The following is an 18,487-nucleotide window of genomic DNA, read 5'->3' on the forward strand; positions in this document are numbered from 1 at the left end:
ATAGAGCTTGGACCTGAAGACCCTCCCCCAGCCCCAGGGCGCCATTTTCTGCAAATGTTCCCGCCCTGGAGCTGCATATCTGTCTCTCCCTCACTCCCTGGCAGTGTCTGCAGCGCCATTATCCCTCAGCTCACTGTTCCTGGGAATGCTTGGGCAAATCCTCCTATGTAAAGCCACCTGGTTGTCAGTGCTGTGACTTTACAAGACACTTAAGTATTCTACCTGCCTTTTTTAGTCAGTGTTAGTTAAGAAAGAATGCATTTAGTCAGGGTTTCCTAGTACAATTACCCTGTGATATACATCCAGTTCTTACTGTGTACTGTTATATCTATTGTTATATAGCTGTGTAAGCTAGTCCAGTGCAGTATTATTGTTAGTAATAACCTCCGCATTGTACAAACTGTGACTATTTGTGTGTGCATTTGATAGCTGAGTGGTGACCATTTCGTGTCTTTCACTCAACTTGCTATCCCTATATTCTATAACCTGAGGGCGCTTGGTGCGTCAGGTTTTATCTAATATAGGATTTTCACAAAGATATACTGTATTACGTATTTTTCTCTGTGATTTAGTCACCATATCTCTCATTTATCTCTGCTGGTGCTGACTACACTGCGCAGGGGTTTGGGCTAGAGGTATTGTGCTGCTGACAAATTGTACTGTGTTACCTGATACTGCAAGTTATATCATGTCTGCTTCTGAGGGTAACGGTTCTGGGGCTGAACACACTGCCGGAGTTGCTGAAGCCGCAGATACCTATGAGGAGAATATAGCAGCTTTGGGCTCTGGTTCTGGGGGCTCCTTGCCCCCCAGTGGGACGGTGGCAACGGGGGCAAATAATGACCCGCCGTGGGCCGCTTTTTCCACGCTTCTGCATACGCTAGTTCATAAACTAACACCCCCTATGGGACCCCCAATGCCGGTACAACCGTTTGTGGTCCCTGCAGCTAACCTGCCGTGGGCGGACGATTTATCTGCTCAAATAAAGAAGTTGAACCAGTCCCTGACTACTAAGTCTGACCGTCGCTCGCCTACGTTCAAGGGGTCCTCTAAGCGAGCGCTTGTCTCCTCACAATCCACTGCTGTCACTGACACCTTGTCGGATGAAGACGACACTTACACTGACCCCACAGGTTCTGACTCAGATACGGCTGATGGGGAGGGTGGTTCACATGTTGATGTTCCTGATCTTTTGGAGGCTATTAAGTTAATTTTACAGATTACGGATGATCCCGAGCAATCCGTTCCTCCTAAGAAACCAGATAGGTTCAAGCGTCAGAAGGTGATTAAACAAGTTTTACCTCACTCTGACCACCTAATTGATATACGTCAGGAACCCTGGGAAAACCCGGGTACGAAGTTTGTGCCTCAAAAGAAGATGCTGGCTCGCTATCCCCTCGCACCGGAGCTGTCTAAGAATTGGGAAACGCCTCCTCCAGTGGATTCACATGTGGCTAAGATGGTGGTGTCCTCAGCTCTACCGGTCACCACCGTCACGTCTCTAAAAGAGCCTACAGATAAACGTGTGGAGGGTTGTCTGAAAGCGATTTACACCCTCACGGGTGCTGCACAAAGGCCCACTATTGCAGCTACTTGGGCTGCAGAGGCTATTGAAGCATGGGCCTTGGAGTTAGATGCTGAAATCTCCTCTGACCATGCTAGACAATGCTTGTCTTATATTGTCACAGCTTCTCGTTATATTAAAGAGGAGGCTTCTGATGCTGGTATCCTGGCAGCCAAGGCCTCTACTACGTCAGTCCTTGCTCGCCGGATATTGTGGCTGAGATCCTGGTCTATGGATCTGGACTCTAGAAAAACTCTGGATGTACTCCCTTTTAAGGGAGATATTCTGTTTGGGGAGGATTTAAATAAGATAGTGGCTAACTTGGCTACTGCCAAAACTGCCTGTCTGCCAACTACTGCTCCTTCTGTGTCGAAGGCTAAAGGTACTTCCTTTCGCCCTTCAGGTAAAGCAAAAGGTCAGGCGTACAACAAACAGGCCCGCACTTCCAAACCTGGTAAGCCTAAGCCCAAAAGAGCCTGGGCGGCCGTCAGCCAGCTTCCAAGACAGATAAGCCTGCCGCATGACGGGGCGGGCCTCCCTCTGGGGGATCCCAGGGTGGTGGGCCGGCTTCTAGGGTATACCCAGGAATGGTTGAAGACCACTTCAGATGCCTGGGTACGGGAAGTCGTCACTCGAGGTTACGCCATAACCTTCAAAAACCGAACCCCTCACCGATTTTGCCAGACAGATGTCCCGTTGGACAAGACAAAGGCAAATACTCTACATTCGGTGGTACAGACCCTCCTGGATACAGGAGTCGTAGTACAGGTGCCTCTTGCGCAGAGGGGCCGGGGGTACTATTCTCCGCTGTTTCTAGTCCCGAAACCGAATGGGTCCTCCCGGCCCATTCTCAACCTCAAGGCATTGAACAGGTTTGTGTAGGTTTCCAAGTTCCGGATGGAAACCCTTCGCTCTATAGTTCTGGCCTTGGAACCTGGGGACTTCATGGTCTCCCTGGATATACAGGATGCTTACCTGCATATTCCTATAGCAGTGTCTCATCAGCAATACCTGAGATTTGCGATTGGCAACTGCCATTACCAGTGTTGGGCGTTACTTTTTGGTTTAACAACGGCTCCGCGAGTCTTTACAAAAGTCATGGCGGTGATGACGGTGGTACTCCGCCGTCAAGGGGTCAGGATACTGCCGTATTTGGACGACTTGTTAATCCTGGCAAATTCCCCAGAACTTCTCCTGCGTCATCTAGATGTGACGGTCCGGTTTCTGCAAGCCCACGGGTGGCTCATCAACTGGAAGAAGTCATCCCTGATCCCTGCTCAGAGCATGGTGCATCTGGGAGCACTATTGGACACTCACAACCAGAGGTTGTTCCTGTCTCAGGAGAAAGTTCTGAAACTTCAGGACATGATTCGTTGCTTCCTATCTCGTCCGCAAGTGTCGATACATTCAGCGATGCAGGTGCTGGGCCTCATGGTGTCAGCATTCGACATGGTGGAGTATGCTCAATTTCACTCTCGCCCTCTCTAGAGGCTGGTTCTAGCCAAATGGGACGGCCTGCCTCACCGGATCAGGTCTCAAATGATCTCATTGACTCCGGAGGTCCGTCTGTCTCTGCTCTGGTGGCTCCGGGACCAACAACTGTGCAGGGGCCGTCCGTTCTGGATATCCGACTGGGTCCTGTTGACGACAGATGCCAGTCTAAGAGGTTGGGGCGCGGTGCTGGAGCAACACTCCCTTCAGGGGTGGTGGACCAAGGAGGAGTCCCTCCTCTCGATCAATATTCTGGAGTTGCGGGCGGTCTTCAATGCCTTGAACCTAGCCCAGCATTTAATTCAGAACCGTCCTGTTCAAGTACAGTCGGACAACGCCACCACAGTGGCTTACATAAATCATCAGGGCTACACTCGAAGCCGCCTAGCAATGAAGGACGTCTCATGGATTCTACAGTGGGCAGAACGCCATCTACCGGCCATATCGGCAATATTCATTCCGGGAGTCCTGAATTGGGAAGCGGACTTTCTCAGTCGTCAGGACGTGCATGCCAGCGAGTGGGGCCTCCATCCAGAAGTGTTTCAACTCCTAGTGGAAAGGTGGGGCCTTCCAGACGTAGATCTGATGGTGTCTCGACACAATCACAAGGTTCCGGTCTTCGGAGCAAGAACAAGGGATCCTCAAGCAGCATTTGTGGATGCGCTGGTGGTACCGTGAAGGTTTCGGCTGCCGTACGTGTTCCCTCCAGTGTCACTCCTGCCCAGGGTAATTCGGAAGTTCAAGCAAGAAAAAGGAATTCTGCTTCTCATAGCTCCAGCGTGGCCCAGACGGCACTGGTTCTCAGACCTGCAAGGCCTATCGTCAGAGTGTCCAATTCTACTTCCACAACGCCCAGACCTCCTCGTTCAGGGCCCGTGTCTACCAGGATCTAGCCCGGCTGCCTTTGACGGCATGGCTCTTGAAGCTTCCGTCTTAAGGGCTAAAGGGTTTTCTGAGGCGGTCAGTCAAACTATGTTGCGGGCCCGGAAACCAGCTTCGGCTCGGATTTACTATAGGGTCTGGCATTCTTACTTTGTTTGGTGCGCATCTAACGATTATGATGCTTCCAAGTTTAATAGCAAAGTTGTTGGTTTTTCTTCAGCAGGGCCTGGACTTAGGCCTGCGTCTGGCCTCCCTCAAGGTTCAAATATCTGCCTTGTCGGTGTGGTTTCAGAGAAAAATTGCAACCTTACCTGATGTGCATACCTTTTCTCAGGGCGTGTTGCGCTTCCAACCTCCCTATGTCTCGCCTGTGGCTCCTTGGGACTTGTAGGTGGTTTTGGGGGCATTACAAGAGTCTCCGTTTGAACCTCTTGGTTCAGCTTACCTTAAGTGGCTTTCCCTTAAGGTGGTGTTTCTGCTGGCTATTGCTTCAGCTAGAAGAGTGTCGGATTTGGGTGTCTTGTCCTGTAGTTCCCCATATCTGATATTTCACCGTCACCGGGCGGTTCTTAGGACTCGTCCCAGCTATCTACCCAAGGTGGTTTCTTCGTTCCACCTTAATCAGGAGATTGTAGTTCCGGCACTTGTTTCTCCTGATCTGTCTCCCAAAGAGCGGTTTTTGGATGTGGTACAGGCTCTCCGTATCTATGTGAAGAGAACTGCTCCTATTAGGAAATCTGATTCTCTTTTTGTTGTGTTTGGGTTTCACAAACGTGGCTGGCCTGCTCACAAGCAAACTCTGGCCAGACGGATTAGAATGGTGATTGTACATGCTTATGTGAAGGCTGATCTCTCTGCTCCTGATCACATTAAGGCCCATTCTACTCGGTCTGTTGGACCTTCTTGGGCAGCCCAACGTGGTGCGACCCTTGAACAATTGTACAAGGCGGCTACGTGGTCCTCTGTGAACACGTTCATAAGGTTCTATGCCTTTGATACTGCCGTTTCCCAGGATGCTTCCTTTGGACGCCGGGTTCTTATGCCCGCTACAGTGCGTCCCCTCCCATAAGGAACTGCTTTAGGACATCCCCATTGTCCATTCCTTGTGGAGCCCAGTGTACCCCGCAGCAGAAAACAAGTTTTACGGTAAGAACTTACCCTTGTTAAAATTCTTTCTGTGAGGTACACTGGGCTCCCCAAGGCGCCCACCCTGACGCACTTAGCTTCTCTGGGTTGGTATGGCAATAGCCGCTGACACGTCTCCTGTCGTGAGAATGCGGTGTTGTGGCTACTAACCGTTGTCATCTCTTTTCCTGCTACGGCATTGGACTGGTTAACTAAAAACTGAGATCCTGTGCAGGGAGGCGGGGTGATATAGGAGGCGGCGCTATGCATTCTGGGAACAGTCAAAGCTTTGAGCCTGTTGGTGCCTCGGCTCAAGATCCTACTCTATACCCCATTGTCCATTCCTTGTGGAGCCCAGTGTACCTCACAGAAAGAGTTTTAACAAGGGTAAGTTCTTACAATAAAACTCGTTTTTTTAACGGCACTCCTAGGCCAAAAGTTTCTGATTGAGAAATGTAGAATAAATATGTAAATTGTGTTTATATGTCATCCTTAGGTTCAAGTGTGTGGTGAGGGACATGATTTGCTTGAGTTTGTCTACATATATTATGATTGGCAGCTACCATCACTTGTTTGGCCTATTACATTGACCATAAATAATTTTAATTGATCCTGGACAACCAACCTGAGGCACCCCTGCAAGAGTCCCACGGCATCCCAGAGTGCCATGGCACACAGTTTGAGAACCACTTATTTATCAATGAGTGATAAATTCCACTGTGAGCGATAAATTGCACCAGCTAATCTGCTACAAACTGTCATTTTTCAAACACAGGGGCAGATGTATTAACCTGGAGAAGGAATAAGGAAGTGATAAACCGAGGATAAATGCAAGGTGACAAATGTAAAAGCCAATCAGCTCCAATATGTAAATTAACAATTAGGAGCTAATTGGCTGGTGCGTTTATCACCTTGCATTAATCACTGGTTTATCACTTCCTTATGCCTTCTCCAGGTTAATACATCTGCTCCACAGTCTGTAACATAGCAGTTAGGAGCTGATTGGCTGGGGCAATTTATCACTCACAGTGAAATGTATCACTCATTGATAAATAAGGGCACAAGTCTTCTATTTTGATGTACATAGGATGAGATAAATATTGTGTCTTGCATTTACCCTCCGTCCTGCCCTCTCTGTTCTGCCGATGTGCACCCCCGATCACCACTTTCCAGTCTCACCTGCAGCATTTCTTCTGGGCCACTCCTGACCTCTGGAATACAATCCTATGGCTCTATTACACTTTCCTCCAGGCTCCCAGACTTCAATACGGGCCCTCCCCTACTCTGACCTCTTCTCCCTTTTATGTCCACCCATATACGGTCTAGTTGGGTTCACTACGATATGCCGGCGGTCGGGCTCCCGGCGACCAGCATACCGGCGCCGGGAGCCCGACCGCCGGCTTACCGACAGTGTGGCGAGCGCAAATGAGCCCCTTGCGGGCTCGCTGTGCTCGCCACGCTACGGGCACGGTGGCGCGCTACGCGCGCCACACTATTTTATTCTCCCTCCAGGGGGGTCGTGGACCCCCACGAGGGAGAATAAGTGCCGGTATGCCGGCTGTCGGGATCCCGGCGCCGGTATACTGTGCGCCGGGATCCCGTCAGTCGGCATACAGAAGACCACCCGTCTAGTTTGCTAGATCTTACGAGCAAGGCAATCTTCGCTTTGTTAACACTGCATAATTATGTTAATTGCACATTGCAATTATGTATTTATGTAAAGTTGTAGAATTGTCTGTATCAGTTTGAACATATGCTACTTATTTGTTCTTCTATCCCTATGTACGCTGCTACGGAACCTTCTAGCTCCTTTATAAATATGATGTTACTGTGCCTTTAACATTGAGTAACAGATGCAATGCATTGTTCAGTTGTTTGCCAAGGACCCAATATAGGAAAGTTTAGGTATCTGGTGAATACATTCTGTCAATGGCACAGGCAGTCATAGCCAGATCTCGTCACTGCTCACGCTCGATGCTCTGTAGATGTAGCCCACCAGTGGATAGCGATCCAGCCCTGGAGAAGACGCTTGTATCAGATTATTAAAGAATTATGGATCAAGGAAAGAAGAGTTTATAGTACACCATAAATATATTAAGACTAGTTCAAAGCTGGGAGCATTTAAAATGTCCAGAGAGATTAAAACTGCCCATACATTAGAGCAGGCATTCCCAACTGCGGTTCTCAAGGCACACCAACAGTGCAGGTTTTAGTGATATCCAGGCTGCAGCACAGGTGACTTAATTAGTATCTCAGTTATTTTGATTTAACCATCTGTGCTGCAGCCTGGATATCACTAAAACCTGCACTGTTGGTGTGCCTCGAGGACCGTGGTTGGGAATGCCTGCACTAGAGCAACTTTCATCCTTCTTGTCTATATATAATAGGGTCAGTGTGCGGGGCCTGAGGCGGCACTGCTGTATATTGAAAGCTGTCCTGCCTCCTGTTTTACGGCCTAATTCAGACTTGATCGTGGTTGTGTGATTTTGCATGACGGGCGAGTATAGAAAGACTGCACTTGCATATGGATCCCAATGCGCAGGCGCAAGGCCAAACTGCGAAAGAATGGTGCGAAAATTTTGAATGCTAGGCGTACGCAAGCTGATTGACAGGAAGAGGACGTCTGTGGATGGTAACTAGCCGTTTTCTGGGAGTGTCAGGAAAAACGCAGGTGACCCCAAGCGTTTTCTGGGAGGGTGTGTGACGTCAGCTCCGGCTCCGATCAGCCTGTTTCTTTTGCACTGTAGGAGTAAGTCCTGGGCTGCACACAGACTGCACAGAATGGAAAAATCATTAGATGGTGAGTTGCGAACGGATTTGCAGATGCCCGCTGTCTGGTGAAATTTCTGCACAGCGTACGCATGCATTCGCACACTTGCATTGGGCAAGTTTTCAATTTCTCTGAGCGGCGGCTATCTGATCGCAGAGCTCTGCAGAAACGCAGAGGAGCAATCAGGTCTAAATTAGGCCCTTAATAAGTAACAAATTGGGGAGATGTAGCGCTGCAGGAGGGACTTTGGGGCGGGGGGATATGTGAGGGAGTGAAGGCGATGTGGGTATGATGATGAGTGTGTTTCCCAAAATAAACACTAAATCTCTCTGCACAAGTTACACCTGCCCCACCTGCAGTGCAAAATGGTTTTGTCCATCAGTGTGCTTTTTTTGGTTTGCTAACAAACCTGAATAATCTGTATAGAGTCAAAAGATAGAGGTCCTATACCAGTGGCTCGTGTCATGCATCAGTACTTTATAGTAATCCCATTTGTGACAAAAAATACTACGCCTGAGTACAGTGCTTAGTAAACTGTTTTTTACGCAAAATTTGTGAAAAAAATACTCAAGCAGTGGCAGAGTGTCTAAGTTGCACGTGGCAGAGTGTCTTATGGGCCCTACACATTTGTCGATCCGTCGCCGAGCTGGCCGACGGGCGACCCGGTGGCGGGGGGAATTAAGTTTCTTCACTCCCCACGTTACCAGGCTCCATAGCAGTGCAGGCAAATATGGGCGAGATCGTTCATATTGGCCTGCATGCACTAGCGACGGAGCACCAGCGATGAATGAGCGCAGGGCCGCGCATCGTTCATCGCTGGTGCCTCCATACTGAAAGATATGAACGGTATCTCATTCATTAATGAACAAGATCGTTCATATCTTTCAGTATTCTCGCCTAGTGTGTAGGGCCCATAAGTTGCACCATATGGCACAGAGAAGGCTAGGCGTATGAGGAGACATCTGTAGTTTATCCTAACCAGATCCAGATCAATAATAGACTAATGCATGATCTTTATAGAAATGTCCCAGCATTCAGTGAGCAACTAACTAACCTGTATGATCATGAAGTGCAGGAGAAGCTGTTTGGAACCCAAGGCAGCAAACAGAACTTGGCAAAATTAGTATTACCTCTGCCAATCTGTGCCAAGGCTTCCTTATTATTTCCTCCATTACTGTTCATCTCCCCACTATTTAAATCCAACAGAAACTTAAATAGATTATGCATGCGTACTGCACTGCCACACAACACTTTGCAGAGCCAATCCTGTTTTTACTATACAATACAAACTCCATTTATGATGTCCATTACACAATACAAACCTCATTAACTATTGGTTAGTATATAATTCAGAGCCCATTCACTAGTGGCTACTGTATAATCCAGATCCCATTCTGTGGTGGTTACTGTATAACGCAGATCCCATACCATTATTTCTACTACACAGCGCAGATCCCATTCCATGGTAGCAACTGTACAATGCACATCCAATTCCACGGTACCTACTGTACAATGTAGCTCCTATTCCATGGTGGCTACTGTACAATGCAGATCCCATTCCACAATGGCTACTGTACAATTCAGATACCATTTCACGGTGGCTACTGTACAATTCAGATACCATTCCACGGTGGCTACTGTACAATGCAGATCCCATTCCACGGTGGCTACTGTACAATGCAGATCTTATTCCATGGTGGCTACTGTGCAAAATAGATGCCATTCTATGGTGCCTACTGCATGCAGCAGATCCATTCCATGGTGGCTACTATACACTGCTCTGGCAATAACTACTCACACTTGCATACCCACACCTCAACCCTATCATTCCAAAATTACCAGATGCTTGCAAGTGCTCATGAACCGCTGGGCAACAGTGAAGAAAATCACTCTCCTACTGTATGCTGTTGTATTTCAAAAACATTGTCTCCTCCCAGTCCTGAAGCACACTTCGGGGTAAATTTACTAAGATAGGAGTTCTATTTAAGATGGGATGTTGCCCATAGCAACCAATCAGATTTCAGGTATTATCTTCTAGATGGTGCTAGATAAATGAGAAGTAGAATCTGATTGGTTGCTATGGGCAACATCCCATCTTAAATAGAACTCCCATCTTAGTAAATTTACCCCTTCGTCTCTTCATCACTTTCAACTCCCTTCTCTGAACCCTACCTTGCCTCACCTCCTCACTTTCTGCCCTTGAATTGGCACCTACTTCACATCAAAAACTGACTGCATACGTCATGACGTCGCAATCCACCAGATTCTAAGCACCCCTCCTTTCACAGACCAAGCCTCCTAATCCATTTTACCAACTCCGATATCTTTCTCCCCACTTCTACCTCCTCCCTTGACCCTATCACCTCCCGCCTCCTCTACTACCACTTCCCTGTTGCCTGTTCCTAACTTGATCATCTCTTTAGTCTTTCCCTCACATCAGGGACTTTTCCTCCTGTGCATTCAAACATGCCCTTGTCTCCCCCATTCTTCATAAACCCTCCCTCGATCCTAACACACTCTCCAACTACCGATCCATCTCTTTCCTCCCATTTGCTTCCAAACTCCTTGAGCGTATTGTCTACAATCGCCTTACCGCTTTTCTGTCCTCCCAATCCCTGCATGATCCATTTCAGTATAGTTTCCATCCTCTCCACTCCACTGAAACTGCCCTGATGAAAGTCAGCAATTACCTCTTGTTGACAAATCCAAGGGCCACTACTCTCTGTTCATTCTCTTTGACCTCTCTGCTGTTTTCGACATTGTGGACCACCCTTTCCTCCTGCGGAAGCTTTATAGCACAACCCTCTCCTCTTGCTCCCAAGAGTGCTGTCTTGGAGTTATCCTTGACTCTCCCTCTCCTTCAAACCACACATTCAGAAGGTCTCACAGTCCTGCTGTTTCCATCTCAGAAATATTTCTAGAATCAGAACCTCTCTCAGCCTAGGGGCAACTAAGACCCTCAACGACTCACTGGTCATCTCCACATTAGACTACTGTAACCTCCTCCTAACTGGTCCCCCCATACTCCCACCTCTCTTCATTCCAATCTGTCTTTAAAGCTGCCATCTGACTCATCTTCCTCTCCACACGTACTACCTCCCCTCTCGTACAAGCCCTACCTTGGCTTCCCATTACCTCCAGACCCCCGTTCAAGCTTCTCACATTCACTTACAAAGTCCTCAACCAATCCTCTCTCATTTACATCACTGACCTCATTCCCCTTCACACTCCCACCCACCCACTTCGCTACACAAACGCATGCAGCCTTTCCTGTCTGATTACTTCCTCCCACTCCCACCTGCAAGATTTTTTACATGCTGCTCCCTATCTCTGGAATTCTCTCCCGCTTTCTATCACACCTCCACCTCTGTACAAAACTTCAAACAGGCTCTAAAGACCCAATTCTTCATCAGTACCATCCAGGGTTGGACTGGCCCACAGAGGTACAGGGAAAACAGGCAGTGGGCCCCACTGCCTGGGTTGTTGTGTTTTTTTTTGGAGGGTGGAAGGGTGGGAGGGGGGAAGGGGAGGCTCGAATGCACAGTCTGGATCAGGTTCCAGACTGTGCATTTGAATTATACATATGTTACCTTATACTGCACAGTACTATGGTGTATTTTCTACAGGGCATTGCTGTTATTAATCTGGTACATTATCATGCATGGACCAGCAGCATCTGTTATATATATTTGTCAAGGGGCCCAGACCATGCACTTTAATGGTTAGCCAAACCTTTGGGGTGGCTGACCACACCCCTTCTGAAGGCAAGCCACACCCCACCCCTAAACATGGGCCCCTATAACTGCATTCCCCTGGTGGGCCCTTTATGCCCCAGTACGACACTGGTACCATCCAACTCTCATCCTAACACTCTGCTTCCTGCTCTTTCCTCACTATCTACGGTATCTGTGTCAACCCTGTCTGTCTGTCCCTCCTCTTTATAAATGTAAGCTCTCACGAGCAGGGTCCTCTTCCCTCTTGTGCTTTTTCTTCCCTTACTTATACTATCATCTACTCCATACTCCCTGCAATGGCACCCAACCCTAAGTTGCTGACGCCTTGCTGCTTATTTGAGTTTTATGACCTTTGATGCAGTAATGTTTATAAACCATGTCCAAAAGAATAATAATAATAATAATAATAATAATAATAATAATAATAATATTGTCATTCCATGGTGGCTACTGTACAATGCAGATCCCACTCTATGGGGTAAATTTACTAAGGTGGGAAATTTTTAGAACTGGTGATATTGCCCATAGCAACCAATCAGAGTCTATCTATTATCTTCTAGTAGCAGCTAGATAAATGATAAGTAGAATCTGATTGGTTGGTATGAGCAACATCACCAGTTCTAAAAAAAAAATCCCACCTTAGTAAATTTACCCCTTATGGTGGCTGCCAGAACCCATAATCTAGACTAGCTGCTTGTGTGAAATGACATCTCTAATGTTTTCTCTCTGATTTGCTATGAATTTCGGCTATTATTTCACTTGACATCAGCTCCATTTCCTGTCCTTTATTGAATTCCTGACTTTTAATGACCACTGATGCTGGAGATCAGTATAACAGAGGAAACAGAGCCAATTATAATGCTTGGAGCACCTCCAAGCCCCAAAAGGATTTCTCCTGCATTCTCTAAAGTATTAAAGACAGAAGGAGCACTGTGGGGATGATCCATCCTCCTCTATTACTGTCCTTTTAAGTTTACTTACATTTTAAACCTTTTAGTGCCATCAACATGGAATTTACAATGATGGGTGTATTACAATTATGAGCTTATAAGGAGGTTATTGTCCTAAATCTAATGGAGACTGAATAATGTAGGGCTTGGTTCTGCAGATCACATGCAGAATAATGTTACCTGCTCACCACGAGAAACAATAGTAGTCTGAATGTAAATGTAAACTAATGTAATCAAAATGATATATTTAGAATTTGTCTTTAGGTTTACTATAACAAATTTTCATATTATAGATTTGTGACTTGATTTGGACAGCATGCCTTTTATTTGTGAACTGTAATATGCCTCCTGGCCGTTGCTTCTATATACAGACAGCAGGTGTCCCAGCGAGTTGCATCCTGCTTTATCAGACATACTGGAGCCACATTGCTGGGATCCGGCAAGTGAGCTGAAGGCACTGAACGTCTATGTACAGACAGTGATAAGTTAGAAAAGTTTAAAAAGACATAGACGAAGGGCAGAGTGAGGGACCACAGGGCAGCGCTGACTAGCGGCGGGATGTAATGGAGTACGAGATCGCCGGAGGTGCGGGTTGCAGGCCGATCTTGGATGTTTTTTTAAAGGGGCAATCACTTACAAAACAAAACAAAACCATGCCTTGTAAGTGATTGCCCCTTTAAACAAATGTCTGAGATCGGCCAGCAACCCGCACCTCCGGCGATCTCGGACTTCATTACATCCCACAGCAGGAGTTACTATTCCTGTCGGACTAGTCCAGGATAGTGCCTATGTGGATATCAAAGCCTGTGCGAACTTTGTGGATATACGAAAAACAGTAGAACACTGAGGTAGGTCTCAAACACATGACAGAGGGTGGCTCAGAAGCTGGTACTGAACACTAAAGACAATGGCCCTCATTCCGAGTTGATCGCTCGCAAGGCGATTTTAGCAGAGTTACACACGCTAAGCCGCCGCCTACTGGGAGTGAATCTTAGCTTCTTAAAATTGCGAACGATGTATTCGCAATATTGCGATTACAAACTACTTAGCAGTTTCAGAGTAGCTTCAGACTTACTCGGCATCTGCGATCAGTTCAGTGCTTGTCGTTCCTGGTTTGACGTCACAAACACACCCAGCGTTCGCCCAGACACTCCCCCGTTTCTCCGGCCACTCCTGCGTTTTTTCCGGAAACGGTAGCGTTTTGATCCACACGCCCATAAAACGCCGTGTTTCCGCCCAGTAACACCCATTTCCTGTCAATCACACTACGATCGCCGGAGCGAAGAAAAAGCCGTGAGTAAAAATACTATCTTCATTGTTAAATTACTTGGCGCAGTCGCAGTGCGAATATTGCGCATGCGTACTAAGCGGAATTTCACTGCGATGCGATGAAAATTACAGAGCGAACGACTCGGAATGAGGGCCAATGGTGTAGTATAGGGGTATGTAATTTGCAGTACTATGAACTACTTGCCATTGTCACATTTTTGCTATTATTATTGTGCACTGTGTGTTTATATATAATAAAAGGGTGTGTCCTTGATCTGCTCTTTGGGCCTAATTCAGACCTGATCACTCGCTAGGGGTTTTTTGCACTGCTGCGAGCAGATAGTCGCTGCCCATAGGGGAGTGTATTTTTGGTTTGCAAGTGTGCGAACGCATGGGCAGCCGAGCGCTACAAAAAAATTTTGTGCAGTTTCTGAGTTGCCCAGAACTTACTCAACTGCTGCGATCACTTCAGCCTGTCCGGGTCCGGAATTGACGTCAGACACCCGCCCTGCAAACGCATGGACACGCCTGAGTTTTTCCAAACACTCCCAGAAAACGGTCAGTTGACACCCACAAATGCCTTCTTCCTGTCAATCTCCTTGTGATCGGCTGTGCGAATGGATTCTTCATAAAACCCATCGCACAGCGATAATCCGCTTTGTACCTGTGCGATGCGCCTGCGCACTGCCGTGCATACGCATGCGCAGTCCTGACCTGATCGTAGCGCAGCGAAAAAACCTAGCGTGCGATCAGGTCTGAATGACCCCCTTTGTCCAGGAGAAGTATTGAACCCATGTTAAGGTACTGTAAATCCCAAAGGGCAACGGCTATGCATAACACTGACTGAATGGTAGACCAATCGGTTGGCAGGGTGAAAAGAGTTACACATTAGCCACACAAGATTTCATCGAACTTTTGAATTGTTGTTTTATTGCTAGTAGGTGTATATACTTTATATAATACTTACCTGTGTCATTCAAAGCCCCACACGGCACAGACACGTCCTCCTGTGTGTCACATTCAGAGTCACCTGGTCCTGTGGAATAAACTATGTTAGATACAAGAGAATTGAAATAAAAAATGAGCGAAGAGAATGTTAACCAGTATTTTTCAATGCACTCTTTCTATCAAAAGGCCAATGCCAAAGCCATTTATGATACTCATATTCCAGGGTTTTTAGTGGGAGAGCACTTTATTATATAGTATAAGAGAGATGGTATAAGTGGAACGAATCATGGAATAAAGTGAAGAACTGTTGTCTACCTCTTGCCTGTGGTCGGAGGTCGTTGAGTTGCAGATTGGACGGCAGGGACATGTGCTCCCGGGGCAGACAAATGTTATTCAGTTTCATGTTATTGGAGATGCTGTGGACATAGATAAAGACACCTGGAGATTCCAAAACATACATTGTTGCAAATATAAAAGACCACAGAGTGTAAAATACATGACGTTCAGTACAACAGCGTCATTTCTGATCATACATCTACTAACCTGGCTTCTTTATTTCTGTTGATACCACAATAAATCCTACTCCTTAAGCTCACTTTCATCAGATCGTGTGGTTTGCCCATTATTTCATGAGTGATACACTTCAGTAGTCTCCGCATACCTTCATCTTTTTGTTCTTATACAGATTAAGACATCCTACATCAGCATTATCTGCAGAATAGCTACTTTACATAAAACCACCTGGTTGTCATTACAATTGTCCAACCCAGACTTCATGACATCCCACCCATTATATCCCAACTTGACCCTTCTTCTCTGCCCATTATCTGCACCTCTAATTCTCAGTCATTACTTGCTCTCATACCCAGTTACATACCACACCTAGTTACATACCATACCCAGTTACATACTATACCCAGTTACATACTATACCCAGTTACATACCACACCTAGTTACATACCATACCCAGTTACATACTATACCCAGTTACATACTATACCCAGTTACATACCACACCTAGTTACATACCATACCCAGTTACATACTATACCCAGTTACATACCATACCCAGTTACATACCACACCCAGTTACATACCACACCTAGTTACATACCATACCCAGTTACATACTATACCCAGTTACATACCATACCCAGTTACATACTATACCCAGTTACATACTATACCCAGTTACATACCACACCTAGTTACATACCATACCCAGTTACATACTATACCCAGTTACATACTATACCCAGTTACATACCACACCTAGTTACATACCATACCCAGTTACATACTATACCCAGTTACATACTATACCCAGTTACATACCACACCTAGTTACATACCACACCTAGTTACATACCATACCCAGTTACATACTATACCCAGTTACATACCACACCTAGTTACATACCATACCCAGTTACATACTATACCCAGTTACATACTATACCCAGTTACATACCACACCTAGTTACATACCATACCCAGTTACATACTATACCCAGTTACATACCATACCCAGTTACATACTATACCCAGTTACATACCATACCCAGTTACATACTATACCCAGTTACATACTATACCCAGTTACATACCATACCCAGTTACATACTATACCCAGTTACATACCATACCCAGTTACATACTATACCCAGTTACATACTATACCCAGTTACATACCATACCCAGTTACATACTATACCCAGTTACATACTATACCCAGTTACATACCATACCCAGTTACATACTATACCCAGTTACATACCATACCCAGTTACATACTATACCCAGTTACATACTATACCCAGTTACATACCATACCCAGTTATATACTGTTGCCAGTTACGTACCATACCCACTTATATACCATAGCCAGTTACATACCACACCTAGGGGGTAATTCAGAGTTGATCGCAGCAGCAAATTTGTTAGCAGTTGGGCAAAACCATGGGCTTCATTCCGAGTTGATCGCTCGCTGCCGATTTCCGCAGCGCAGCTATCAGGTGAAAAAACGGCATTTATGCGCATGCGTATGCCCCGCAATGCACACGCGCGACGTACGCGTACAAAGCTCTTTGTGGTTGTGCACAGGTTCTAGGGAAGTTTTTCTCGCACTGACGGCCGCAAGAAGATTGACAGGAAGGGGGCGTTTCTGGGTGTCAACTGACAGTTTTCAGGGAGTGTTTGCAAAAACGCAGGCATGTCTGAAAAAACGCAGGCAAGGCTGGGCGGGTGTATGACGTCAAATCCGGACACGAACAGGCTGAAGTGATCGCAAGCGCTGAGTAGGTTCAGAGCTACTCTGAAACTGCACAAACTGTTTTTGTAGAGCTCGGCTGCACAGGCATTCGCACTTCTGCTAAGCTAAAATACACTCTCCAGTGGGCGGCGGCATAGCGTTTGCACGGCTGTTAAAACTAGCTAGCGAGCGATCAACTTGGAATGACTCCCCATGTGCACTGCAGGTGTGGCAGATATAACATTTGCAGAGAGAGTTAGATTTGGGTGGGTTATTTTGTTTCTGTGCAGGGTAAATACTGGCTGCTTTATTTTTACACTGCAATTTGCAGTTTGAACACACCCCACCCAAATCTAACTCTCTCTGCACATCTTACATCTGCCCCCCTGCAGTGCACATGGTTTTGCCCAACTGCTAACAAATTAGCTGCTGTGATCAACTCTGAATTACCACCCTAGTTACATACTACACCCAATTACATACCATACCCAGTTACATACTACACCCAGTTATATACTACACTCAGTTACATACCATACCCAGTTACATTCCATACCCATATACTATTCCCAGTTACGTATCATACCCACTTATGTACCATAACCAGGTACATACCATACCCAGGTACATACCATACCCAGTTATATACTATTCCCAGTTACATACCACACCCAGTTATATACTATTCTCAGTTACGTACCATACCCACTCTTATATACCGTAGCTAGTTACATACCATACCTAGTTACATACTTCCCAGTTACATACCATACCTAGTTACATACTACACCCAGTTACATACCATACCCAGTTATATACTACACACAGTTACATACCATACCCAGTTACATACTATTCCCAGTTACGTACCATACCCACTTATATACCATAGCCAGTTATATACCACACCTAGTTACATACTACACCCAATTACATACCATACCCAGTTACATACTACATCCAGTTACATAACATACCCAGTTACATTCCATACCCAGTTACGTACCATACCCACTTATGTACCATAGCCAGTTACATACCACACCCAGTTATATACTATTCCCAGTTACGTACCATAACCACTTATGTACCATAGCCAGTTACATACCATACCCAGGTACATACCATACCTAGTTACATACTATTCCAAGTTAAGTACCATACCTAGTTACATACCATACCTAGTTACATACTATTCCCAGTTACATACCATGCCCAGTTACATACTATTTCCAGTTACATACCATATCTAGTTACATACTATTTCCAGTTACATACCATATCTAGTTACATACTATTCCCAGTTACATACCATATCTAGTTACATACTATTTCCAGTTACATACCATATCTAGTTACATACTATTCCCAGTTACATACCATACCTAGTTACATACTATTTCCAGTTACATACCATGTCCAGTTACATACTGTACCATACCTGGTTACATACTATTTCCAGTTACAAACCATACCCAGTTACAGGCCTTTTTTAGGCTTTG

The 18,487-nt window shown here is 46.0% G+C and overlaps 1 protein-coding gene across 1 annotated transcript in view; it reads right to left on the bottom strand.

Annotated features, from left to right (window-relative positions):
• Positions 1 to 6,630: 6,630 nt before the first annotated feature.
• TMEM25 (transmembrane protein 25) overlaps positions 6,631 to 18,487 on the bottom strand; it is a 101,843-nt gene continuing 89,986 nt past the window's right edge. Inside the window, exons 7-9 of the mRNA XM_063941627.1 lie at positions 15,049 to 15,149; positions 14,753 to 14,821; positions 6,631 to 7,078 (exon numbers count right to left, since the gene is read on the bottom strand). Coding sequence (XP_063797697.1) covers positions 7,005 to 7,078; positions 14,753 to 14,821; positions 15,049 to 15,149 — 244 coding nt within the window. The 3' untranslated portion in view covers positions 6,631 to 7,004. The remainder of the gene's footprint in view (positions 7,079 to 14,752; positions 14,822 to 15,048; positions 15,150 to 18,487) is intronic.

Source organism: Pseudophryne corroboree, chromosome 10 (assembly GCF_028390025.1).
Source record: "Pseudophryne corroboree isolate aPseCor3 chromosome 10, aPseCor3.hap2, whole genome shotgun sequence".
Lineage (NCBI taxonomy): Eukaryota > Metazoa > Chordata > Amphibia > Anura > Myobatrachidae > Pseudophryne > Pseudophryne corroboree.